This window comes from Microtus pennsylvanicus, chromosome 1 (genome assembly GCF_037038515.1).
Source record: "Microtus pennsylvanicus isolate mMicPen1 chromosome 1, mMicPen1.hap1, whole genome shotgun sequence".
NCBI classification, from domain to species: Eukaryota; Metazoa; Chordata; class Mammalia; order Rodentia; family Cricetidae; genus Microtus; species Microtus pennsylvanicus.
In genome coordinates, this window is record NC_134579.1 from 197,557,107 (window position 1) to 197,584,683 (window position 27,577).

Consider the following 27,577-nt stretch of genomic DNA (forward strand, 5'->3'; position numbering starts at 1 on the left):
GTTTAGTAGGGTTGTTATACACTTTGATGGGAAACCATAGTATTGGTTTGTGGCTCTTTTAGAAATATTTTCCTGAATATTTCTGAAGTGAGCAGGATCCCATCTGTAATTTTGCTACTGAATGATCATGTAACCTTGGGCAGGTTGGACCTCCCCCTCCCGTGCCTGCTAAATTTAACACAAAGATGGCTGCCTATATGCTTTCTAGTTCTATTCCAATGAGAATTCTGTAACTCTATGAGCATTTTAGCAAATGAATAATAAATTTTAAAAATTGACCAATTGAAAACCTGGCTTGTTGAAATTTGTCCCCCCCCCCCCACTGCACAGGCACACTTGGTTTTATAAATGGAAAAATTAGAATCTGGAACCCCTTTTAGTCCCAAGGTCACTATTTAAAGTTAGTCTAGGAAATACTTTTTTCTGCAGTCACTTTTCTTGAGATGCACAAGATTCTAAGGAAGACCCTGCATGCAGAGGAGGAATGGGGAGGAGGGGAATGCGAGCACAGGAGGGGGTGTGCCAGGGCCATGTGACCCCTGGAGAGAGACAGCCTAACCAAGTGGAAAAATCTCCCCAGGAGGCTGGAGAACAGAAGAGAGAGGAAGATGAGGAGAAGCCAAGTTTATCTCAGGGATGCGTTCCAAGGAGGTCCATTTCCACAATGCTCTTCTAGACCACACTTTCTGTGTGGCACAGCTAGGATTTTTCCTCAAGTTGGGAATTTTAATAGCCCGCACTAACGAGGAAGTGCAGATTACTTTCATTGTCTTTTTGTTCCTTCAAATAAAGTGTGTGTGTGTGTGAACTGTGTGTATATGTGTGCTGTATATGCATTTAAATGTATATATTATTTTTAAATGATTTTTGGATGTGTCTACCATTAACTTCAGCATTTATTTTTGAGTCCATGAATTTGCTCAGCATTTCTGATATATTGCCACCTAATAAAACCATGAATGGTAGCCATGACGCTGCTTTACTCAGCTCGATATTCAGAAGCAGCATGCTGACGACCCTGTTCTTTCCAGTGCAATCTTGCGATAATCTCTTTACGACTTTGCAAATCCTTTAAGAAACTTTAAAATGATCCAAACTCCATAACAAAGTCAGTCACACAATTGAGAAGTAAATGAAAATATGCACATCTGACATAAATTATTATCTTTCAACGTTGTTTTAAGGGATTAAGTAGTGGAATTTTGTTTGTTTCAAAAACACACTTGGGTATGTAAAGTTTCTGCTGCTAATACAGCTGACATTCCTCACACTGCATTAATTTTATCTATATTGCAATATAAACTTAGGTACATATATTACATTATTTATTTTAAACTGTATAAAATATCAGTTTAGCTCTATAAAACATAGGATATCTCTATATGATATGCTGTCTATTTCTGACAAAAATATTCATTTTTCACTTATTCTACTTCTTTTACTCTGTCACCTAAATGAGTGCCTTTGCATTTTCATTGTCATCAAACACGTAACCAAAACAACTCAGATACCTTAGCAAAATAAGGACACGGAAGGAAGAAATTAACATATGTTTAAGGACTATTATCAGAGGGTATGAACCAGCTTGAAGCTTAAATAATAAATTCTATCTCATTAGCGTGACATCCAGAAAAACAAATTACATAAATTTGTTTTAATAAAAATGAGACTTGATATCAATATTTCCAAATAAAGACTTATACTTATTTCTTGTTACATTGGTTTTCAGATGAAAGATGGAAATATTCACAGCATTTGGAGATGCATATTTTACTATATGCTTCTAAGTTCAATTTCCTTCTGAGATTATGAATTTACAAATTTTTTAAATTATAGGTTTTAAAATTAGGATAATAGGAAAACGTTATTAATATTACAGTTAACATTGGAAAGGAGAAATAATCAAGTAATTCTAAAATACATTTAGTTTTATGCATAATAACATTAGTGCTCCCACAGTTTTTTTCACGGACAAATCTAAAGCCATGGAAATGTGTAGTTCACTTGTTTCAGTAATGTACTTACTGAAAGTCAAAACTTAAGAAAAATGGTCTAATGAAAGGAAACAAAATTTAAAAGCGGGGCAATATCATTATATATGCCTCAGCACTGAAAGACGGAGATCCATGGTACCCTGCAGTGTTTAGTTTGGTGCAGTTCATCAATTCCTGACATTCACAACACGGGATTTCTGTTCCTAGAGCTTGTCCAAATGCCTCATGAAATGTATGAGAGAAAATTCTGCTGAATGATAGTTACAGTTCCTACTGGATTTTCTTTTGGCTGAAAAACTGAACCAGTGCTCGGAGCGACATAAGAGAGATCCAGCTCACATGCTTTATATAATTTATTATTCTAGATTCATTGCTCTGTGAAATGTGAAAAAAAGTTATTCAGTCAGTGGTGCCGCTGGTTGTTTTGTTTCCAAAGTACCAGTGATAAGAAATATTATGTGAGCCCCAAATTGTAAACGGAGTCAATTCTTGGGAAACCCTGTTTAATGGGTGTTAGGATGCACGTAGGATTTTCTTCTCACTATAATTTTGTAATAGTCAGAAGGACAATTTCACTTATTTAGTCTGCACATGTTACAGTTTTAACAAACTTACCATGGGACTCTGAATTATGTCTACTCTGTTTTCAATCCACCCAGGCAAAATCTTAAATAATTTTGATGTGACTGTTTCTTTGAATGCATTCAAAATCATTAATAACTGGATTTTTAAAAACGTATTTTTAAAATAAAATAGTACCAAAGAACAATTATAACACTCTGAATGGGGCTGGATCAGCAGTTAGGAGCACTTGCAAAAGACCTAGGTTTGGTTCCCAGCACCCACAAACCATCCATACCTCCAGTTACAGAGGACCTGATGCGCTTTTCTGGGCTCTTCAGGCGCTAAGCACGCACGTGATGCATGTGCATTCAGGCAAAACAGCGAGATGCGAGAGAGAGAGAGAGAGAGAGAGAGAGAGAGAGAGAGAGAGAGAGAGAGAGAGAGAGAGAGAGAGGAAAAATAAAGTGCTCTGGTTGTTAAGACTTAAATTTTTTTTATTATGATGGTTTCTTTAGACGTGGCATGTACTTCAGCCTTCAACTGATCTATTAAAGTAATTTAATGTTTTAAACAGTAAATCATAATTCCTACTTCCATTCTGTTTGAAGAAATAATTCATAGGGTGAGAGTTGAAGGAAAGAGTCTTAGAGAGTACTTGTACAGGAATCATGTTTTAAACAGTGATGTTCAAGGTGCATCTGATTGTAGTTACGAGCTGACTTTGCAACAGATTCTGTGATGATTATGAGGATGTTTAAAAGTCTCCTTATCTGTAGGGATGTCAGGAAATGAACTGATTCTACCCATTCTTCCACTAATTGCAAACCCTGAAAGCCAGAACATGGGAAGGACATAGTGTGGATGTAAATAACTGAGAATCCAGTCTGTCCAAAAAAGTTCAAGATTATGGGTCATTCAATAATAGATATTTAAAGCAGCATTGATTATTAAGGTCATGGAATATGGGGAATATTCATTTTGTATTTTTAAAGTTTCACACCACAGAGTTTTCAACACAGTAGCAAAGGAATAAGATATGTACCAGAGACTCACTGAGGAGTTAATATTTTTAATATCAAAATGTAACTGCCAGGCTTGGCCAGATGGCTCAGGCTGTAAAATCAGAGGGCTGACTCTTGCTAGTCAGTTTAGCAGGGTGCCATGTAGGACCTCCTCCTCCTCCTCCTCCTCCTCCTCCTCCTCCTCCTCCTCCTCCTCCTCTTCTTCTTCTTCTTCCTCCTCCTCCTCCTCCTCCTCCTCCTCCTCCTCCTCCTCTTCCTCCTTCTCCTTCTTCTTCTTCTCCTCCTCCTCCTCCTTCTCCTCCTCCTCCTCCTTCTCCTCCTCCTCCTCCTTCTCCTCCTCCTCCTTCTTTTCTCTCTCTTTCCCCCTCCCTCCTCTCTCTCCCTTCTCTTTCTCTCCCTACCTCTTTTTCTCTCAGTCAAACACACACACACACACACACACACACACACACACACACACACACACACACACAAACTTTCTTCTGCCTTTAATTATCTTTATTTTCAGTTAGGAAATAACTTGGTGGAAAACATGAGAAAGTTGAAAATAGTATCTTGATATCTTTGGCAGGCCAAGAAAAGTCTTCTCTATCCATACTTACTGCTTGATGACTATAAACATTGTATACATAATGGAAACACCGGAGAAAAGTTTAGTTTGCAAATATAAGATTAAACACTATATTAAGGAACTAGCCTTTTGGTTTAGAAGTGTTATCCACAACACGATCAGCTTTGAGCTCAAAAATAGATCTTTTGGTTTACATATCAGATAAATGCCCCAGTTTTTAGTGGGTGTTTCTGACATCCACAAAGAACGGAAACAGAATATCATAAACATTCATTCTTCCATCTTCCAACAGTGTGTTCTGGACTATGCTCTGAGATAGTTTATTTTGTGCAGTGTAAATGTATGATCAAGTCATTTCATCAACTAAAAATATATTTCCTGACTGCAGCAAGGGTGAGGCTAAAATACAACAAATTTAAAAAGAAAAAATGTTTCCCCTCTACATAGGTAATGTTGGCTATTTCAACAATTAAACATGTAAGTACTATCCAGACTTTAATTGAGAGCAAAATGGCTTATTACATTAATCTATTAAATTAGTTAGATTTAGACTTAAAGGAAGTTGTGTTTAGAAAAAGGCATTAGTCAATGCCTTTGGTGAGGGGCTTTGAGTCCTAAAGGTTATTCTGGGTCTGTTTTCCTTCTGGTTTGTAGTCAAATGAAAGGCTGTATGATCTTGGGACAACTGCCCATGTCCAAGTGGAGCAGCATAATGGAGAGATGCTGAGTAAACTCTTCCTCCAGAGACCTTGTTGTAGACTAGTCCTCCTTTCTGTTAATTACAAGGTGGTGAGAATGACGTCATTCAATAAATGTAGATTCAGCTAGACTAAACTTCGTGCGTGACATTATGTATGTATCTGATTATGAATTCTCAGGGTGAAGCATTTTACCCGTCATTTTTCTTGAAGAAACAATAATAAATGCAGTGTAATCCCTGTGCTCACAGGCCCAACGTTTGAGGAGAGCAATGGTGAACAAGTAAACGTTTAGTCACAAGCCAAGGAAAGTCCAGAAACCTTGTAGACTGATCTGATATGCAGTCTTATTAGTGGTCTCTCCTCCATGTCAGCATCTACTCCAGTTAATCAAGATCCTCGTCCATGCTCTTTCAGGTTGTTAAGTATATTTGCTGTTACCTGTGTTTCCAGCACTATAATGAGGCTTCCATCTCTACTCAGGAAACCAAATTTTAATGGGCCAGTTGATACTAAGTAATGAAGTACAATAACACTATAGAGGAACCAGGAGTAATAGACCATCCCATTTATGGAGGAAACTGAATGGCAGTCAAGACGAACCAATCTTTAATACTGATCAACCAAGTGAGCTTTCAGAATCCACCAGGTGAAAGGCTTGATCTTCTCAGTGGTCCATAAAATCTGGACCATTGCTTTCTGCTGCATTACAGATCATGGGTGGACATGACTAGTAAATTCACTGAGTCTTGACTTTTACTGGGCTCAGCGTGCTTCTCCATGTTCTATCTGAAAACGGTCAAGTCTTAGCCTTCCCATGAAGATTTTCTTCTAAGACAGCTGTCCCTTGCTGTCAGTGCAGATTAGTTAACTTTTAGTAATCAAAGCACAATGCAATACCTGTGTTCCTGGGGAAATCTTCATCATGGCTCCCAAGTGCTGACAAATTTCTATTTGAATAAAGTAGCTAAATATTCTCCTGAATCCTATGTTAGCTTTTTATACTCTGGCCCAAACTGCCATGTTTTTTCTGGCCAACAGATTTAAAATATAAACATAAAGGTTTATTTTTCATAAATATATTTTGAGTTTGACCTTCAAGGGGAACATTTTAAGTGTTGTAATCAATGAGGTTTCAGGTACCTCTTTACAGAGGGCTACTGTGATTATGTTTTTTGTGGTTGGGTTTTTCTGAACCCATTAGCTACATGGTAATGGAGTGGTGGAATTAAGGTTTTGAGAATCATCACAGTCCCCGCTTACCAGAAATTCAATAAAAAACAAACATGAGTGATAGATTGATGCTCTAGGCACAGTATATTTTTAAAATGGGATTTGGTAAACCCTGCAGAGGATACATCAAAAGGACATGCGAATTCAGCTTTGATCAATTGAGCCTTCTTATGAACTGGACATAACATGTTCAAAGATCTGATATGCAAGTCAATATTTCCGCACAAGCATGAGATAAGTTACTCTTTGCAGAGTTGGGGTTTGATGCTGTTTATGTTTAGATTAGGCTAAAAAGGAAGGCAAGCAAGCATCATTTTCTAGTTTCCCATACATTATTAGACCAGACCCTTCCTCATTTATATATAGCACCGTTGGAACAGTATCCGCTTCCTCATTAGGAATACACAGCATAGTTCAGTAACTATCTCCCTGTATATGTCTTAAAAGATGTATCTTTGGATCATGATCAAAACAATATTTGATTATGAAATATTTTGTTGATATACTTTTCAGAAAAAAATGGTATCCTAAAATTCAGTCTTGATAAAGATGTAGGCAACTTTATTTCTTTGTAAGTAATGTTCGCATTGCTTATTTATGTAACAAATACATGAGTGAAGTAATTTAAGGAAGGAATGGTTTGTTTTGGCTCCTAGTCCTAGAGTATAGTCTGTGGTGGGGAAATCATGGAGGCAGGAAGTCCAGAAAGCTGGTCATATGATCTATATGGCCAAGAAGCAGAGGGAGATGAATGCGTGCATTCAGCTCATTCTCCTTTTCATTCACTCATTCACTATGGAACCTTAGCCCATGGAATGGTGCCACCCAACACTTAAGGTGGATCTTCTTACCTCAGTTAAGTGACTCTAGATAGTCCTGCTTAGGCGTGCTCAGAGGATTGTCTCCTTGGAGGGTTCTAAATCCCATAAAGTTGACACTGAGTGTCAATTATCACAGTATTCTACAATAAATTAATGAATTTAATCATAAATGAATTAATGATTAAATTAATATACAAAGTCTATGTTCCAAATCATTGAACAACCATCCTTAATTTTTTGTTGTAAGCATGGATTAAGGTTTGTTAAAAAAGTATATATAGCTATTGATATGTTTTAAATAGAAGCTTTTTCTTAGTCTGAGGAAAACCATTGGGCATACAGAGAGTTCTAAAATGAAGGGAGCTAAACTTTGTGTCAAAGTTATAAGGCTATCCTATTCTAAAACCTTTAAAAAGGCGTGAGCCAGGCTATAAGTAATGACTGGAATCAGAGCTCACATCTCTGGTTCTCAAGTTGCTCTCTCCTCTCCACTACTGTAGTTTGAGCAGAGTTCTTTCATGATCATTCCTGGTGTCTCCTGTTTCAGTTAAATATAGGACCCAAATAATAAGAGATTACGAGTTAAAATTTCAGGAATGCCAGACTTCAAGATGGACGTTTGCCAGCTAAGAATTTTGGACCAACTCCTTAGACAAGGGGACTGGGCCTTGAACACCCTGCTTTGTTCAGTCGCTGGGTGGGATGTGCTCCTGGGAGAAAATATTCTTTAAGGGTGGTGCTTCTTATTTTGCTGGCTGTCTTCCAAAGGATACTAAACCATGAGCTCTATCAGTCTCAGAAGATCTTGAATCCTGATCTGGCCTGTGTGCCCACTGCCTGGATTAATGGAATGTGTGCTCTATGCCCACAGCCGACTAATTCACTCTGTGTAGGGCATCACTAGCTCACATAGCAACCACAGCAAAAGCCCCTGCTCTAAGAGGAGGCAGAATTAGACTTGGAGAAAATCATATTACAAGTCCAAAGCTCACGATGCTCTTCCTAGAAGCTGTTTTGGAATAAGAGATGGAGTGACGGATGATCTCAGCTCTAAGGGTCTGGGAATCATTGAATTCTGAAGAAAGTTTGACTATTGAAGTGTTATCATTGTTAATGCTGAGACCACCAATACTACCTCCACCAGAGAGTGATTTAGTGCTTAATACTAACTAAACCACATGAGATGTCATCCCTGACTTTAGGGTACGGACTAGACTAAAGAAGCAAAATAACTCATTGCAAACCCCATTTTCTCATTAACACCTCCCACTCCATATGGAGACTATAATAATTTAATTTACTCTGGCAAGATTACTTATTAGACACTCTAAGGTCTATTTTCTCTGTTTTCATTCAGTACAAATAAGAATATTAGACCTTACATTGACCTTCCTCGGAACACAGTAACCTTATTTGTGATTTTTATTTCCATTAGTACTTTCTCCTTAGGCAGGTCAGTAGATTATCTCTGGACCTTAACCTTCTTACCTGTGAAGTTGAGATGAAAGGTCCATGATACAGCTTCATACCCCAACAATAACAGACAAGTGTTAGGTAAGCTATGGTTCCTAGGGGAGAATTATCAACCCAAATGACGTCATTTCATTTAAACTGGATGTGTGTGTATTCTTACATGTAGTATATATGATGTTAGGTAAATATAAGATGATATGATTGCCTAGGTCCTTTTCAAGCATATTTACTGTTATTCATTCACCCCCCCCTCTCTCTCTGTATTGTCCTAACCCGCTCCCCAGTTAAAGTCCCTGTCCTTTTTATATGTCTTTCTTCCTATCACTCTTGTTCATCTCTTTATACAAGGCATGAGAAACTTCTTTTTTTTGTGGTTGGTCAGGGCAATCCAAGAGACTCTCAAAATAATATAGGTTATTTCTGCTGCTTTTGGTTGTCTGCCAGAATCAGAAGGCAAGTCACTATTCCTGAAGACATTGCGTACTTTGGATGTAGCCCTCGGAGAATTCGAGCTGGCTCTGATCTGAGAGCCTCTTTTCTAGGAACTAGCTCTTATAGGGCCAGAAGGTGCTGTGTAGACTGCCAAAGAAGTCAATTGAAGAAACCAATCAATAGTCTTACCTATGATGCCTGTGAACCTCAGTAATGACCAAAATGGCTAGCTATTGAGAAGAAGTAATAATGGCACTCTTATATTGGATGTAACCAGCGAATGTCTGATTGGACTTAAGGCCCACTCAATAGAAGGAAATTTATGCCTGATACTGTAAAGTTTACAGTGTAAAGCTAGCCAACTCTCTGTGGTTAATGGGTCTGTGGCTAGTGAGGTCATGGGTCCTGAAGAACAACCTACTGCTTTCCTACTTTCATAACTAAATTATAAACACTTATTTATTCTGATACCAGAGAAGTGTATCTCTCATCCCTCATCAAAGAGGCTTATTTTTGCAACAGAGACCATTACATAAAGTCACTACTGGTCAACAAGCAGAGGAACACTGAATATGGGGTTCCCAGGTCCAAAATATCCACAACACAACTCCTATACGTAAGATTCAGGGAACATCACAGAAGAGGGGAGGAAAGATTTTAAGAGCCAAAAAGCCTGCTGCAAGATTTTGTGTTCTAGATTTGCCAGGGATGCTGCACCCATACAATCTTAACAATTTGTCTACCCAAGTAAAACCTGAACAATGACAATATCAGTTGACATGCCAATGTGGGTGAGGGAAATCTCAGAGGCCCCACCCCTAGATGAAGAGCTATAGACAGTCTTAGTCAGAGTAGAAATTACCCTTCTCCAGGGATGAGCTCCGTAGTTGGTTATTCAATACCAACTGGTCATCCATGAAAACATACACATTTAAGCAAAATTAAATGGACTCTGTGTGTTGTATACAAAGCGATAATAATTAAAGAAAAAGAAACATAATTTGAGAATGGGTGGCAAGGGCTACGGGAAAAGTTAAACAGAGGACAGAAAACAGTGAAATTATATAATATTTTAAATAAAAATAAAATAAACAGACTAGCTGTTGCTGATGGTAGAGGTCTAAGTGGTTCAAGGTAAAACAATGTTAGTAGCCAGCCTTATATTAGGGGCCCTTCTCTGCTGGGAGATTCACAGCATTACACCCATGGCTTCCTGTCTTTCCCACAGTAAATCCTTCTTCTCCTTGATATTTATAGAGTGTGCCTCTATAAATATATGTTCTGAGAATGCATAAGTTTCTATAATGGGATAGGTGCACATTACATAAAAGCAAATATAGTGTCCACTGTGGATGGAATTCAACTTAACTATTATGAGCAGCAGAAGGTGGATATTCTCAACTTCATTATTTCTTCTATCAAATACAAAATCCCAACTTATCTCAAAGACATCTTTCAATATATATCTATCAACTGCAGAAACATGTGGATGAAATGTATATTTTGATAATTTTTCTCAATTGCTGCACATTTGAAAGTCAGGTAGAATGCCAAGGACTGGATGTTTAAAATTAACCAAGTGTTCAAGGCACCTCAGTACACCCTGAAAGCATACAAGTTCCTTTAAAAGAATTCTTTTAAAACCTGACTTCTTTCTATGAGTTTTTCGTCTTCAATCAGGGAATAAAATAACCAAGCAAGAAATAAATTAGGGGAAGCATGCCAAGGAAAGCTGTGCTAAATTTCAGAGAGAGTGTGGCACTGTGCTTAGATAATCTCTATTTTCCTTTTCCCTCCTCCCTCATACAAGAAACCTCCAGGCTTTCCCCGTGGGACAAGGAAATCTGAAACTGTTCTGCCATGATCCAGTGTCACAGTGTGAACTCGGGATAACACCACTGCTATCTCTTAGATAGCTACTTGCTGTTTTTCTTTTTCCTCTACTTCTGTTTTGATTGGCTAAAACCCAGAGAAGCAAAAGGAAAGTAGACAGCAAAGGGTTCCCACCTAATCTATGCCCAAGATTTATTTTTTTTAATCTCCTATGTTCTTACTGTCAATGACTAAAGAAGATAACAAGTAAAATGCAATATTGTACTCAACCATAATGCAAGTCTAATGACATATGACAAAATTCACTCATCTTACAATGATTTAATAATGATTTACATAAAAAAGTCTTATTGGGTAAGATTTCCCGGCTTTCCCCTAAAACTCTATGTCAGATCCCCTGATATTTGTTATCATCTTTTACTTATTATTTTTAACTTCTGACCTCTTTTAATCTACCACTGATCTGTTTATGAGTATTTCCTGGATATAGTACCTATCAGAGTAAGATTTGTTAGGTTCTTCTATTAAGATATTATTAGTGTTAAAAATTGCCTTTATTAATAGTCTTGTTTCAAGAGAATGATAGAGTTTAAGATATTCTTTCAAGCCAAGAGTGACCCGCAGGAGAGGGTATGCACTTTTTATTTGGCTTTTAACATCACTAGAACTTGTACAAAAATCCATGCTTTGAATTGAAAGGCAGTACCTAAAACTGACATCACTCACGAGCACATGGGTAGAGGGAGATAGGGCATAGTACTGCCTTTGTCTCTAGCTCCAGCAGCCCGAATCTAATGGTTGAATAATGTGCTTCAGAGGACAGTGGTGTCTTTCACTGAAACACTGAGTGGGAAGTTCCAGGCAGGCAGTGGGCTCTTTCCACTCAAGTGCCAGAGACGTTCCATGCTGGAAGCAGCTGTGGAGATGTTGGAGCTGGGGCAACATAGAAGCAGTTCAGAGAGACGTTTAGACTGGTGGACGTGAGCTACAGGTGTTTAATATGTACTCTCCTCCGAGCAGATGTTTAAATATAGAAGATTGAAATGATGAGGTGAGATGCCCCCGAAGTTGGCGCCCTGCATAGTCTCCTGTACAAAGGGATTTTTTTGTGGACCTGAAATATGATTGATTAAATACAAAGGGCAAATGAAAGCCTAGCATGTTAAAGGCCTCAGGTTCGATATCTAAGCACACACACACACACACACACACACACACACACACACACACATGACAAGGAGGGAGTGAAAAAAATGAGAAAATCATATTGACTTCCTTGGGTAGAGAGTGAACTTACTATTTTAACACATAACTTTCAGAAAGATCTGTCATGTCAATACCTATTTATTTTCATTATTAGTGGAGAATCCATGCCTCAGGTTCTTTATCTTTTCTTGTGAAGATTTGATGGCTGAGTATCCTTGCCATCAAAGGTGTCATAAACCCCCTGCCCCAGGAAACAATATATGTGCCTCAATTTGGGAAACTAAATTGCCTTTGCTTGAAATTTCCTTTTACTCATACTCTAAGACAGAGCTCCCTACATAATGCATAAACACCTCAAGTACATAATTATGATGTGTAATTCCAGGAAACAGTGGGGTCCATTCTCATCTGCTTACCATCATGGAGAATGGGAAGACTGGATTGTGTTACAGACTGTCCCCACCCAGAAGCTCCTACCAGCCAGCACTCCCCTACTTGATGTTCCAAGAGGACCATGAAAGGAATCTATTAATATTTTTCTTTCTGCAAACACCCCCACAAACCTAAATGGTAATGCAGAGCACAGAGGTGATTTGGCTGAAATTGTAAATTCACCTCCTCTGGCAGAAAGGGAAACAGATGCCCTTAGCTGGGCCCTCCTACACTCGCTCCTAGCAACAGTGAGGTTTGCCTCCACCCGGACGGCCCAGGCTCTGATGAGCTTCTGCTTTTAGGCCCGGGCCTCAATTGGAAACACGCTAGGCTGTTTGCTCGGTCGACCACCCAGCCCACCCACTTTTGGTGGTTTGGCTTCTGTCCTGTTTGCCTGCAGGTGTGACCTTACCCTTCTAGGATGAGTCTCCCGACCATTTTCCTTAAGTTTAAAAATACAACTGGCTCAGAGAAGACAGTAAGCAAGTAGATTTTTATACACTCCTGGAAACTTACAATTATAAACGTCCGTGACCTGTATGAACTTTTTCAAGCGTGTTTTTGCTGCAGACCTGGCATTGATGTGGAGGAGCCTGGGGCACAGGGAAAGCAGTCGAAATGCAGGCAAGTTTAGTGGGTTGCCTCTGTGTCTGTGACCTGCCAGGAGCTGGGTTAGCACCTCCATCACCTGGCCCCCAACCTGTAATTAGATAACCATTTCAGCCATGGTGTGGCAGACCCAAGTCCAGCCTGCTTCTTAATAGGCATGTTAAGCCCATGAAAGTCATAAACCATTTTCTTTGTAAAGTGAACTGGTTGGCATGGAGAACACACTAACTTAGCTATATTAAGTAGAAAGGAGCTGCTTTTTTTCCTGATGTAACCACACTTTAAATCTTCATGATCTGTCATGGCTTGTTCTATAATTCCAAGCCAGCAATATTCAAAATAGCACAATAAGTACTGTTAGCAAGATGTGGAAAATTTCTTGTGCAGCAGCGATGTACTCCTGGAGCCAGGATGCTTGCTTGCCGTTAGCTTCACTTGTATTCAACCTGTATTGGCTGTCCCTTCGGGACTTGGACTTAGGGTTTCAAGTAGACAGATGAACATAAATAGGCTGGGTCCCATGAACCCTCAAAAAGCCCCTCTTGCCTCCTGACCTTCTAAACTGTGTGTCATGATTCTGTTCCTTAGGGAAATGCCAGCTATCCTTGTAATTCTTCTGCAATGTTCTCTCCTGCAACGAAAGAGCTGGGGCTCTGTTGTGCATGAAGACTGAACCTATAACCCATACCAGGGTTTTAAAACTCTTTTTTTGAGGTTTGGAAACCAAGTCTTCTGTGGCTGCTTACTTTAGAAGAGGGTTAATGGAAAAGCCAAAATCAGAGGTTCTATGATATGCTGGTAATATGGCCGACTCCCACAGTCCGCATAGATGGTTTCAAGTTGACTCAGTCTGCCTTCACTCATCTGAAGGACAGTAATAATTCACTAAATGCTGTTTATTGTTATATTAATTTCTCTGCCTCTCTTGTGTTGTGTCTCATGACAGTATGGTAGGGGATTCCATGACTGTGGTCTGATTTTAAAGACCGGGCCTTCAAAGGGTTTTTTTTTTTTTTTTTTTTTTTTTGATCCAGAGAAAAGCTGGGGAGTTTCCAGCTCAGCTTTCTGATTGCATTTGTCCTCCACACTATGATTTTTCACAGTGATGGAAAATATTTAGTATCAGCTAGGCCCTGTGATATAGTTAGAAGAAAGTCCGAAGAAACTTTCAGAAATCCATTTTGAGACTTTGCAGGAAATTTTTAAATCACCTTTTTCACTCTTTTGCATATATATATATATATATATATATATATATATATATATACACACACACACACACACACACACACATGTATGTGTGTGTGTGTGTGTGTGATGTTGGAAGTCCTTCTGTATATGTTTTGCTTTTATTGGTTAATGAATAAAGAAACTGCTTTTGATCTATAGCATGCAGAACAAATCTAGGCGGAGAAAACTAAACTAAATGCTTGCGAGAAAGAAGGCAGAGTCAGGAGACATATAGCTGCCAGAGGGGAAAGAAGGAAGCCACCAGCCGGAACCTTGCTTGTAGGCCATGAGCCTCATGGTAAAATATAAAATAATAGAAATGGGTTAAGAGATAAGAGTGAGCTAGAAATATGCATAAGCTAATAGATCAAGCAGTGTTGTAATTAATAAAGGTTCTTTGTGATTATTTCAGTTCTGGGCAGCCAGGAACAGACAAGCAGCCTTCATATGTATATATGGAAAATTTATATTATTCAGTATTTTTAAAGTAATTGATTCTGTCAATGCACACAAACAAATGGATAGCATAGTTAAACAAGAATTCCTTGTGTATAGAATGGTCACACTGAACAAAAATCCTACTTAAAGGTCTATATTATAGGATCTTTACACCAGATTTCCCTATTGCTAAGAAATTGGCAAAAAGAAATAGTCCATAATGAGACGAAGCATGTCAATTGTGCCTGCAGTTTGCTTTCCTCCAAACCTTCGCTGTTTAAAGTGATTCCATTTATGTGCACAAACTGGAGTGGCTTTTTATAATTATGGCCTCAAATTAAAGGCTCAAGTGGAAAACTTGAGCTAACCTCCAGCCCTATCCTACCAGCTCCCATCTTCACATACGCCCTCCCACCTTATTGGGAAGGTAAATTTGCAAACCCCAAATTTGCCCTAGCTGTTAATTTCAGGTTCATCACCTGCACCGCATTACATGGAACCAATAGGAAGTAATAACAGTCACCAGCTCTTAAAGTTTGTGTTGCCCACACCTCCCCTCTGACCACACTCTGTTGACCGCATGCGAATGTCTAAAAGAAGACTAACCATCATGAACTCAGGCACCCAGAAAGCTGAATGGATGCATGGGTGGGTGGGTGAATGCTAGGAATGACGATAGCTAACAAATTGTGCTATAAAATGACAGCCACAATGGAAGGATCTCTAAAATGCTACAGTTGAGCAGCCGTTGCAGGCCAAGAGTAGTTCCAAGGTGGACAACCCACTAGCTAACGAGTTAGTAACGGGCTATGTGGCCAATAATGACATCATTGCCTTCCTGGTTTAAGAGCGGCAATTAACTTTCATGAAAGGAGGAGTGCAACTTATTATGGTGGTGCGATTTGGCAGTGTTTTCTCAGGTAAGCCAGTTTGGCCCTGCAGTGCTGCCCGGATAATGCACATGGAAAGCCTCTCTCTGTGAGGTAGTCAGGTGAGATGGACATTGGGTGAGCGTCTCCATCATTTCTCCAATCGCTCTTTGTAGGTAACAGGACACACAGGCATTAAGTACAGCCGACTTTTGATGAACACTTCAATGTCACTTTACTGTCCCTTAGTGGCCAGGTTTTGCTTTGGTGAGTTGAGTCTTTGTGAAACTAGTGTGCCCTGCCACTGAGACCACCATATTCTTTTTAAAGCAGATTTTCAGGGTAGCTGACTCCTTGTCCTCTGTCAAGTCCTCAGAATAAGGGGCAGTGAATATCAAAGGCATTTAGTTCCCTGGGAGGACTGTGCTCATATAACTATGGGAAAATGTAAACAATTGTTGTGAAACAAAACTCTGAGGATTTTACTTTCCCATAATTAAACTCTTTTTCTTTTATTTTATTTTTTAGTGATTTTGTTGGGGAGACAGGGCTTGTAAAAATCCTACAAACAACACTTCTATTTATTTTTTGTTGCTTATTCTCACTGTTTCTCCCCACGTTACACATTGTATTCAGCTGAACTAAGCTTTTCTGTTCTTGGAGCAATCCAGCTTCCTTACACACAGATGGTTATCCTTCCTGACCCAACTGACCAGAACTTCTCTGCTTCTCCTACCTTTCTCTATACTTGGTCCACTTCCAAAAATACATGTTTATGCCTCAGGTTTTTGTTTATCCGTTAGATATATTTTCCTCCATCTCTTAATTCTTTCTTCTCTTTCCTCATTTTTCTCCAGTTCTTCTTTCTCATTTTTACTCATCTTTTTCTTTCTCTTTTCTGAAATGCCGGGGATCAAATCTAGGGTCTTACAAGTGCTAGTGAAATGGTCTGCCCCTGGTTCACATCACAAGCCCTGTGGCACCATTTCTTTCTTTTTAAATTACATTATTTTATGTGTATAGGTGTTTGCCTATATGTTTGTCTGTGTACCATGTGTTCCATAATAGCCAGATCCCCCATGTGGGTATGGGAATTGAACCCAGCTCCTCTGGACGAGAGGCCAGTACTTATAATTATTGAGCCTTCTCTCCAGCCCTCCTGATTATGGCACCACCTCTACAAAGTTCAAACATAGGCTATTGCCTTCAGTGACTTGTTCAGTTAAAATAATAGCACTATCTAGTATCAATATATTCCAATAGTTTCTATAACCCACGTAGTAAAAAAATGCTATCTTATATGTTATTATACCTTTAGAACCTGGGACTTTGCAGACACATAGAGATTTCAGAAGTATTCATTGAATAAGTTGATGTAGGGAATGGAATTATGACCTTGGCAGAAATGATATGCTGGTTATTCACTTGTTGAACCCAAGCATTTTAGAGCAAGAGATGAAAAACTCTCAAATTTATATTTTGCATTTTGATAAGTCTTTCTGGTGGTCATATGGATGGTGAGTTCAAGGTGGTAAGAGTATTAAGTAACTCTGAGACTAGCTACAGAGACTAATCCCAGAGAGAAAAGATAAGAGGCTTAAACTTCATGGTAATAGAAGAAAATTAGATGAAGGGGGTGGATTTACTAAGCAAAGAAAATAAATGATAACATGTGTGAAATGTGGGGAAAGGAAGTGAGAAGGAATACACTGAGTCCTATTCTGGATGGCTGTCATGCTACTAACAGTATCAGAGGAGACGCAAACAAATTAGCGGTGGAATGGTGTTCGGATTATTGAACCAGTGAGATATCTAAGTAAAGCTATCCAGCAGACATTTGCAAGCAGGGGCAAGGGTGAGGATGTATGCTGCGGGCACCGGAACATTGTGGAGTCTTTGCTCATGTATGATCATGCAGGGAGAACGAGTAGAGAGAAAGAGCTGGGCGGGGAGGGGTGCTTGACAGGATGGGGGCTGCAATGGCATTGAATGTCTGCAGTTAAAGAGTGTCAGCCTCTCGGGTCTACGTCACTGTCATCTGTGTTCTCTATGTCCACCCCCTCGTCCCCACCCCACTGCCCTTTCTTGGCCAGCCTGTCGGCTTCATTCTCTGACAAAATAAATGACCTGTCTCTCTATCTCCCACTTCTCAGAAAGAAAATCTAACTGAGGAAGTCTGGGATTTGGTTCCCATCAGGTCAGGGTCCACCCCGGGGGCAAGCTGTGCAAATATGGTAATAAGGGCTCCAGAGGAAACAGACACTTTCAGAAGCAACCTTGTGCCTGGAGATTGTCAACAATCTGTTCCAGTGGGCAGAGCCCTGCCCCAAAGGAAGGAGCCGAGCCATGGGCTTAGCTGATCCGTTAGAGTCCCTCTTTCCAGAATTTGAAGCAAGAGATGTAGCTCATTTATTCATGCGTGTGATGAGATGACAACGTCCTGTCCACGTGAACAAAGGAGGAGTTAGTTGCAGACACTCCCAATTAATGAGAGGAGCTGTTCTGTCGTCTCTGATGAAACCTTGTTATGTCTACCTTCACCTCTTTCCTTTGATCCAGCTTTAGGGATATTTTTGCTGTTTCCTTTTTCCTTTTCAGTTTTATTTTTGAGAGTATATCTAACGTTTCTTTCTTTCCATTTCTCCCTCCAAACCCTCCCATACACATGCCCCTACTCTCCTTCAAATTCATAGCCTCTTTTTTCTTAATTGTGTGTGTATATAATATATAAATATATATATTATATATATTAAACATACCCTAAATATACCAGTTCAATCCATATAATGTTACTTACATGTTTGTTTGTTTTCTGGGCTGACTATTTGCCTCTGGAGAACCAGTTGGTGTGTTCTTCCCTGGGGAAGTTACCTCTCCTGTTCTCAGCTTTCATCAGTTGCCTGTAGTTCTTTGTGTAGCATTGAGGGCTCATGGGCTTTTCTCCATCCTGTTTGTCATGTCCATTGGTGTCATCCTTGTTCAGCTCACAGTCACATTGTTGAGACTTTATGGGTGCAGCTTCTGACATTACTAAGAGACAATCTTGCAGCAAACTCCCTGATACCCTGGCTCATACAATCTTTCCACATCTCTTCTACAGTGTTCCCTGAACCTTAGGTGTGGAAGTGTTTTGTAGATTTCTGTTGTTTCAGAGCAAGTCTCGTGTTATTGTTCAAAGAAACATGTTTTAGAATTGCTTGGAAATCTTAATCTAAAAGTTTTGTTTGGGCAGTTCTTAGTGTCAGAGATGATGCTACTGCTGACGGCCTGAGGGCTATACTCTCGATAACAAGAGCAGTAAGATGAAGCATAGTAAACGAAGGCTGTGGGGGCTGAGAGGTAGGAGGAGATAGTAGGTGAAGAGACTCATGAGAGACACAAGACTGGAAGCTTCAATATGAAGAATCATCATGAATGTAAGCAGTCTCTTCGGCAGTACTTTAGAAGCTTATTAATTATCTGGTAGAAGGTTCTTGACTTGATTAATCCAGAGTTGTGTGTTTGTAGGCTATGACTATAAGTGGGGGAATATGCTAGTCAAGAAGTAGATTGTGTAATATAACACTCAGTTCATGTTGCTTCAAGTTATCTATCTAATGAGAAACAGGGCAGATTCAGCCTTTACTTGAGGGAGAAGAGATGTCCATGAAAGTAAACGTTGAGTGTGTGTGTGTGTATGTATACTCACTTGTTTGTGTGTCTCTTCCTCTTTAAGGAATCCCAGTGTGTATCTACAGAACAAGATGACTCTTGTAAGATTTATAACAGTTCACTTGCTTAATGAAACATTGCCTTTTGCTGTTGAGTATGAAATGTTCTTTTGACAAGGGGATTAACGAAAGACAAGTTTGGAAGTTGAAACATGTGCAATGTTACAGAAGACCAAGATGTGTTTGAGGGTGGGGTGCATGGGAATATATTTAGAAGCTGAAAACATTAGCAAGCTGAAGGCTGCTCCATCGTAGAACTTTCAGTTCCACGTCTTGTTAGCTTTCTCCTTGTGTCAAACCTAACTGAACCTATCCAAGTAAATGATTTCCTCTTGAACTCATGCTTGAATCATTGTGATAACTTCCTATGAATGCTGCTTTGGAGGATGAATAATCACAAGAGGAAATGAAACAATCATCTGGTTAGCTTTGGGGGGACGGGTGTCTTCAGGGTTTAGGAGGGAAGCGGTGTCGTCACATGGGAAGCTCCAGTAAAATGTGAGAATGGCCAGTGTCAGCCTGGTGAGCCAGAGACCCTCCCCAGTATGGGAATGCTCTCTCCAAAAGCAGAACTTCAGGAGAGTGGTGAGGGTGAGCTGCATTCCTTGCCAAGTCTGTCACATTAACACAATCCCAGATGTCACAGCTAGATTGCCTTCAGGTTCCTTCCCATCCTGAAAATGTGCCTAGTCGTCAGAAATGAATTAAACGGTTGCCCGGATGAAGCTGTCCATTCTGAATGTTATCAACATGCAGGCCATGTCTGCATCTAGAATGTTATTTACATGTCATTGATGTGACTTCCATCTGGCAGCTGTTGACTTGAACTGGCAGAAACACGTGACTATCCTAACCCTTCAAGGATTAAACTGGCACTAGAATTCCCAACTGTTGGTTTTAGGGTTGATCTTTGGAAGCAGCCAGAGCTACCAGATATTTTAAACCTACAAAACAACACATGAGCTCTTTTTCCTTACAGCTTGATATATCACCACATGTATTGCAAACAGTGACTGAAAGTTATGAATGAAGCAAGCAACTGAAGTTGCATTTTGCTGGACATGATTTTTATGAGCCACCTGCTCAGACCAATAGCTCTAGCTATCTGAGAATTCAAATAAAAGCATCTAAGTGTATTCATTTTGTTTGCTTTCTTGTTGCTGCTTTTAAAATAGGGTCTCATTGAGCAAAGGATGTTCTGGACATTTCTACATAACCAAGGCTGGCCTTGAACTCTGGACTCTTCTGCTTCTGCCTCTCAAATGCTGGGATCACAGGTGTTTCTGACACCTGGGTTTTGTTTACTATTTAGCACAGGATAGAAAAATTAGATCTTAAAAATCAACTACAGATAATTTCTCATTTGTTTTATTTAACAATTGGGATCAGAAGTTCCCCTCGAGGAAAAATTTAAAGAACATGTGCTTTGGATTTCATAGAAAGAAAGATAAAAAAATTTCTGAAATTCAAGAAAGAAACTATTAAGATACTGTTCATTGGGACTGGGGAGATGGCTTGGGGTTAAAAACAACTGAAGCTCTCGTAGAGTGCCAGGATTTAATTCTCAGCACCAATACAATTTCAACAACCATCTGTAACTGCAGTTCTAGGGGCTCCAATACCCTCCTCTGTCTTCCACAGGCACAAGACACATACATGGTGCACATATGTACATGTAAGCAAAGCATTCACACAGAAATAAAGTAAATAAATTTAATGAAAATTGCTTATTTAGTCAGTAAGTCTTTCCTCAAGTGCTATTTGAGGTGAGTTTTGGCACACAGGTTTCCTGATGATGGTTTAAGACTAACTGAAGAATAAGTTTTCATAAGGTACTGACCAGTTAGTGCTAGGCATTTATTTAGGCGCGTGTGCATGCGCGCGCACACACACACACAAAGAGCTAAGTGTGGGCTTTGGTTTGTTATTGTTAACATTACCTGAAAACATTTTTTCTTTTATTAACCAGAGTGGAGAACACATTACTATATATGTCTTTGAGAACACAGTAAGCTGGAGACTTTTACTTGGGTAGATTTTTTTGTTTTTGTTTTTGTTTTTGTTTTTGTTTTTGTTTTTGTTTTTCGAGACAGGGTTTCTCTGTGGTTTTGGGAGCCTGTCCTGGAACTAGCTCTTGTAGACCAGGCTGGTCTCGAACTCACAGAGATCCGCCTGCCTCTGCCTCCCAAGTGCTGGGATTAAAGGCGTGCGCCACCACCGCCCAGCCCTTGGGTAGATTTTTTAAGGAGACATTTTAACTGTGGTTTTACCAAAGACCCACTCAGTGGCTACTTAAGTAGCCAGCTTGTTAGGAAGACTTTTCTATAAGACTTATGTATAAGAGAATATATTAATTTCTTGTATATACATGTGTGTAGATGGTGTGTGTGTGTTAGAGAGAGAGAAAGAGAGAGAGAGAAAGAGAGAGAAAGAGAAAGAGAGAGAGAAAGAGAAAGAGAGAGAGATGCTTGTGGGTGCATATGTATATAGGAGTACATTCATTGCTGTGTATGTTTAGGACAGAAGTTGATGCTGGGAGTTTTATTACTTCCCAAACTTAGAATATCTTTCACTGAAAATGAATCTTGTTATTTCAGGAAGACTCACTAGCCAATGTACCTACATGACCTACCTGTCTCTAGAGTTCTAGCATATGAAGTTATCGATATATGTGACTGTACCCAGATTAACATGAATGCTGAGGATCTGAACTAACATCTTCATGATTGCAAAGCAAGTGCTTTACACATTGAGCTATCTCTCCAGTCACAAATTAATTTTTAATGGAATAATTCACAGCAGAGGAATCAACTAACATTTGATTACTCCATGGTCAAATCAAAAGCAATATATTATAAAGCATCTAATGTTTCAAGTTTATACTTATTTTATGCAATGACACTACTTGTTGGAACTTTCCCATTAATAACTTATATCTCCTTTTTCCACTTTGCCCTGTATGTTTTCATTGTGCCCATCTGTTTTCCACAAAATCTTCTAAGCTCATATTTTTTATAATTGGCTTGAATTTTGATTGTGCTGCACATTAGAGCTGTAACTCTGAGAACATTACATAATCTCTTTAAGTGGTATTTGTTTCAACCAAAGGTGGAAGTGGGCATAGCTTCCGTGGTTGTTATGATGTTGATTAAGAAAATATATAGCAAAAACCATTCATAGTGAAATGATTTTTGACTTTGATGATTATATTGCTATTGTAACTGATGGGATATTCCATCCATTGAGATAATGGCTTTGCATTAGCATTATCTGGGGATGCTGTCTGGCCACTGGAGGTGGGTCACGTGGAAGGATGGTTTAAAGTAATTTTAATTTTCTTTACTGCTATGTTATTTGTCTCTTTTCCAAATGACTTTCTGAGGGCTAAAGAGAGTCTACCAAAAGGGGTGCTATTTTAGCTGTTGTAAATTATGCATAGATTTTGAGTTGTAGTAATGTTTTGATACTCAACACTTAAATGTTAGTACCACATGCCTTACACAAGTCCCAAGATACTTGACTATTAACCCGTGTCACCCTCCTGACAACCTTGGGAGTGGTATTAGTTCTTTATTACCTGTGGTGCAAAAGAGGAGAAACTGAGGCACGAACTTGGGTCAGGGGCAAACAGCACAGTTCAGTGGACAAAAATGCTTTTTACACAAACCAGGACCAGAGTTCAATTCCCAGATCCCACAGGGAAAGGAAAGTGGAAGCTGTCCTATGTCCTTTTCAGGCTTACTGTGACATGCACACATAGACACACATAGATACCCACATACACACAGACATACACACACACACGTACAAACACACACCACAAATATTTCTTAAAATTAGGTCAATATATGTAAACAGTTTTAAAAGTCAAACTTTAATTCTTCAAACTCTCCAATCAGCTTTTAGGGAAGAATTTGATGAGTGAATGCAGGAAGTATGGCATCTAACTTGGGTCTTAGATATCAGGAAATGTATCTCATCTTAGATAAATAATGTCCCTGTCTGAATATGCTCTAGTAGCATAGAACTTGGTAGAGTTTTCTGTTGTTACTTGCATATTAAATTCTTCTTCTCCTTCTTCTCCTCCTCCTCATCCTCCTCCTTCTTCTTCTCCTCTTCTTTTTTTTTGCTTTTCTTTTTTAAAACTCTAGTGTCTATTACTATGTATAAATTATAGGTTAGGATGACTTCTTTCTTTTCTGAGCCCAAGATTTAGTGTAAGAAATTCAACTTGTCTGAGAGGCCCAGTCATCTTAGTCATGGTTATGCATGAATTAATTATAAGAAAGAGTCCCAAACCCTATCCGGAGACGTGCCACAGCCCACGTTCTTCACCCATTTTTCAAGCATGCATTTCCTTTGACTTGGGTTTATACACTGTGTGTAGTCATTCTTTAATTTGGACGTATTTCTGTTCATTTAAACTGTTCTTTCATGTCTTTACAAACTTGATGTCTCATGTGTCAGGAACACCCTGGAGTATTTCCAAAAGACTAGCTAACTTACCAAGTAAGTAGCCTTTGTTTGTTGAGTTTATAGACTTATGGGAGAAGACAGACAGTGAGCAAATAATCACACAAGTAAAGTAACACGACCTCCCCTGGTAGTGCTACAAAGACAGGCATGGAACATGATGCTCTCGGGAGAGATAAGAGAAGGTTCAGACAGACACTTGACAATCATAGATTGTTTTCTCTTTTCTGTCTTGGACCATGCCCAAGCTGTCAGAGACTCAGAAAGAATAGAGGAAGGGTTAGACCGACCGGATGGGGAACACAGTTTACAAACATGCACAACACAAGCTAACCCCTGGGAATAGCAGCAGGGAAAACCTGACTTGGGCAGGATAACACCTCTCAGGCTTTGAGTGCATCACTGAATCATAGAAGAATAAATGACATGTGTAATAGTTGCCCCTGGAGAAAAGCTGTTACGTAGTCACTCTGCTCCACCCGGTCAAAGAGGAAGGAAAGCGGTTTACACTGTAGAATTAAGGTGTTATTATTTAAAGCTTCGTGTGTTGGTTTTCTAGTAATTCATTTAGAATGTTGTTTGAACAAGATTGTTAGCCTTATTTCTACATTTTTTTTTTTTTGGTTTTTCGAGACAGGGTTTCTCTGTGGCTTTGGAGCCTATCCTGGAACTAGCTCTGTAGAACAGGCTGGTCTCGAACTCACAGAGATCTGCCTGCCTCTGCCTCCCAAGTGCTGGGATTAAAGGCGTGTGCCACCATCGCCCGGCTCTACAAATATTTTTAAAGCATGAATAGTAACTAAAGAAACAGTTGTAGATGAGGACTTAGGAGACCTTGTTTTCTCATTCCAGCTGGTAGCCAGGCTATAGTTCAGAATACCAGAAAAGATCTTCAATATTCCAGACTCTCTTACATGCATACATTCACTCAAGTAACAGACTGTGAGCTCCCCTGGCACATTGAGAAAATAGTGGTGTGCAAAGGAGACCTTGCCTTTGGCCTGTGCAACTGACAGTACAACGTCAGACAAAATATTCATTGACAATGGTCCTTCTTTTTGCTGTGTCCTTTGGCTAAGTTGTTTGTCTCGTAGAATGCATATGGCAAGAGCCCTAACTTTAGTAAGATTTCTGTTAAAATGCCACCTTTGGAGAACTGCACAATGTCTCCTTTATCACATCTTTCCTTTGTTTTACTCTTCTTCCCATTTTTTGTCACTATTTGTCTCTGTTGTGTTTCCTTTGACACTGGTGAAATACCCTGACCAAAAGCTACTTGGGGAGAATGGGTTTATACTGCTAACAGGTCCAGGCTACCGTCCATCATTGGAGGGATGTCTTAGTAGCAAGGGCTTGAGACAACTGATCACATTGTGTCCATAGTGAAGATGTGGAGAGGCATGGATTAGTTGACACATGCTTGTCCTCAGCTCCTTCTATTCTTCCATATAGTTCAGTGTGTCCTGTCTAGGGAATGGAGCCACCCACATTGGATAGTCTTTCTACCTCAATTTACATAATAAGACAATATCCGAAGCAAGCCCACGGACTCTCTTGGTCTAGACAAGCCTGTGCTGGGAGTATATTCCTGGGTGATTCTGGATTGTGTCAATCTGAAAATTAAAACTTTCACACCACTTTTTGATATTCTTTTTTTTATATATGATTACAAATTTTATTTTTTTTATTTTTTTTAAATTTATTTATTTATTAAGGATTTCTGCCTCCTCCCCGCAACCGCCTCCCATTTCCCTCCCCCTCCCCAGATCAAGTCACCCTCCCTCATCTGCTTGAAGAGCAATCAGGGTTCCCTGACCTGTGGGAAGCCCAAGGACCGCCCACCTCCTTTAGATCTAACCATGAAATGTTAATCTTTCATTTGTAAAGACCGTCAGTCTTGATTTTTGGTATTCTGTATAGAACAATTTTTAGCATGTACTAGGCAATAAATATTTGCTGAATGTATGAGTAAATGAGATGATCACATAAGTGATAATCACCAACCACAATAAACAAAATTAACAGTGATAAGAGTCTTTTGATTTTGAAAGGTAAACTACTAAAAGATAACCTGTCTAATTTTTTATGCTTCTTTTGTTCTGCTTTATATTTCAACATTTATTTCCCAAGAGTTCCTCTTTATATATTTCCATATATTATATATATTTATATATTCTCTCTCTATATATATAATATATTTATTTAACATTGAGTACTACCTGCATGGTTTCATATCCCTTGTCCCCAGAAGTGCCTCTCTAAGGTAGCTATTCCTAGCATACCTGGCAAACTTGAGTGAGATCTCCCAAAGGCTCCTTAGTCTTCGTATACTCTTTGGAATCATCTGCCATGTGTGGTACCTGCAGAGCCCCTAGCATGAGAGAGTTCCTCTACCCTTCGCTGGGTTCTCAGAATTTCAAACTTTGCTCTCTGAAATTTTGTATTTGTCTTTATTTTTTTGGAATACTCTCGGCATTTCTTTTCCTCTCTGAGATGCTTTCACTTCCTCTTGATTTTCATGATTTTTTTTTAATGTTTACTGTTTGATTGCCTCCAGTAAAAGGTATCCTTGTTTTATTATTCAAAATCTGATCCCAGCCCTTCTCTCTCTCTTGTTTCTAACCAACAGTGTGGGGATGTAGCAACTGCAGGATTGTCCTATCCAATCCTTCCGGAACCTTTACTTCTCCATGCTACCCTAACGACTACCCTAACACCCAGTCTTGCTCGTGGACCCTCCGAGCCCCTACCGGCTACATCATTCAGATAACGTTTAATGACTTCGACATTGAAGAAGCTCCCAATTGCATCTATGACTCACTATCCCTTGATAATGGAGAGAGCCAGACAAAATTTTGTGGAGCAACTGCCAAAGGCTTGTCATTTAACTCAACTGTGAATGAGATGCATGTGTCTTTTTCAAGTGACTTTAGCATCCAGAAGAAAGGTTTCAACGCCAGCTACATCAGAGGTATGTAAACCACAGATGGTGCCAAGCTTCTGCTTCCATTTAGCATGTGCTGTGGTAAAGACCAAGCTGGAGGACAGAACTACACTCTCATGTGAATGTGAATAGTCAGGGTCAGAACTTAAGGGTGAGAACCTATTAATAGACCCTGAGAATCCTCAGCAGCAAACTAGAACTACTAGGTCCAAATGCTGGTTTCAGAAGAGCTGAATTCTGGATCATCTGTCTGCAGAACACTTTTATTTTCATTTTATGTTTTTTGTTTGCTTGCTTGTTTTTTGTTTGTTTGTTTGTTTTGTTTTGGTTTGGTTTGGTTTGGTTTCTTGAGACAGGGTTTCTCTATAGCTTTGGAGCCTGTCCTGGAACTAGCTCTTGAAGACCAAGTTGACCTTGAATGCACAGAGACCCTCCTGCCTCTGCCTGGGACTAAAGGCATGCACCACCACCGCCCCCAGCTTCATTTTTTTTTAAAGTCAGTTCTTACTTTATAGCCATGTCTGGCCTGGAACTTGCTAAAGAGAGCAGGCTGGCTTCAAAGTCACAGAGACATGCTAGCTTTTTCCTTTCAGGCATGGCACATGCCCAGCACAGCGTAAAATAAAAATAAAATAAAATAAACGGGGCTTTTCTAGTAATAATGAAAATCTGTAATTCTAACACCTCCCCACTAGAAATCTTGAACATACCCATTTAGAAATGATTTTAGTTTGGCCATATAAGATACTTCCCTTAAAATAATTTTACTAGAGGACAAACAAAACTAGTGCATAAGGGAAAGAGGAGGGCACAGACATTCTGACGGGATGAGATTTGTCTGGAAATGTTTAAGAGGGTAACAGGCAACTATGAGTGCAAGTAGAGCTAGATTGTGTTCAGAAAGTATTGTAAAACATAGTGTTATTTCAAATACCTTACTCAGTCTAGATATAGTAGAGAGTGCCTGGGACCTCCTCCAAAGCAATGTGCCTTACTCTCTCTGAGGAGTGGATAGGGTGTGGTGT

At 39.4% G+C, this 27,577-nt stretch overlaps 1 protein-coding gene across 3 annotated transcripts in view; it reads left to right on the forward strand.

Annotated features, from left to right (window-relative positions):
- Adgrg6 (adhesion G protein-coupled receptor G6) overlaps window positions 1–27,577 on the forward strand; it is a 132,310-nt gene that overhangs the window by 42,850 nt on the left and 61,883 nt on the right. For all 3 annotated transcript variants that reach the window (XM_075948572.1, XM_075948550.1, XM_075948561.1), the window contains exon 3: window positions 26,238–26,579. In XM_075948572.1, the coding sequence (XP_075804687.1) occupies window positions 26,238–26,579 (342 nt within the window). The remainder of the gene's footprint in view (window positions 1–26,237; window positions 26,580–27,577) is intronic.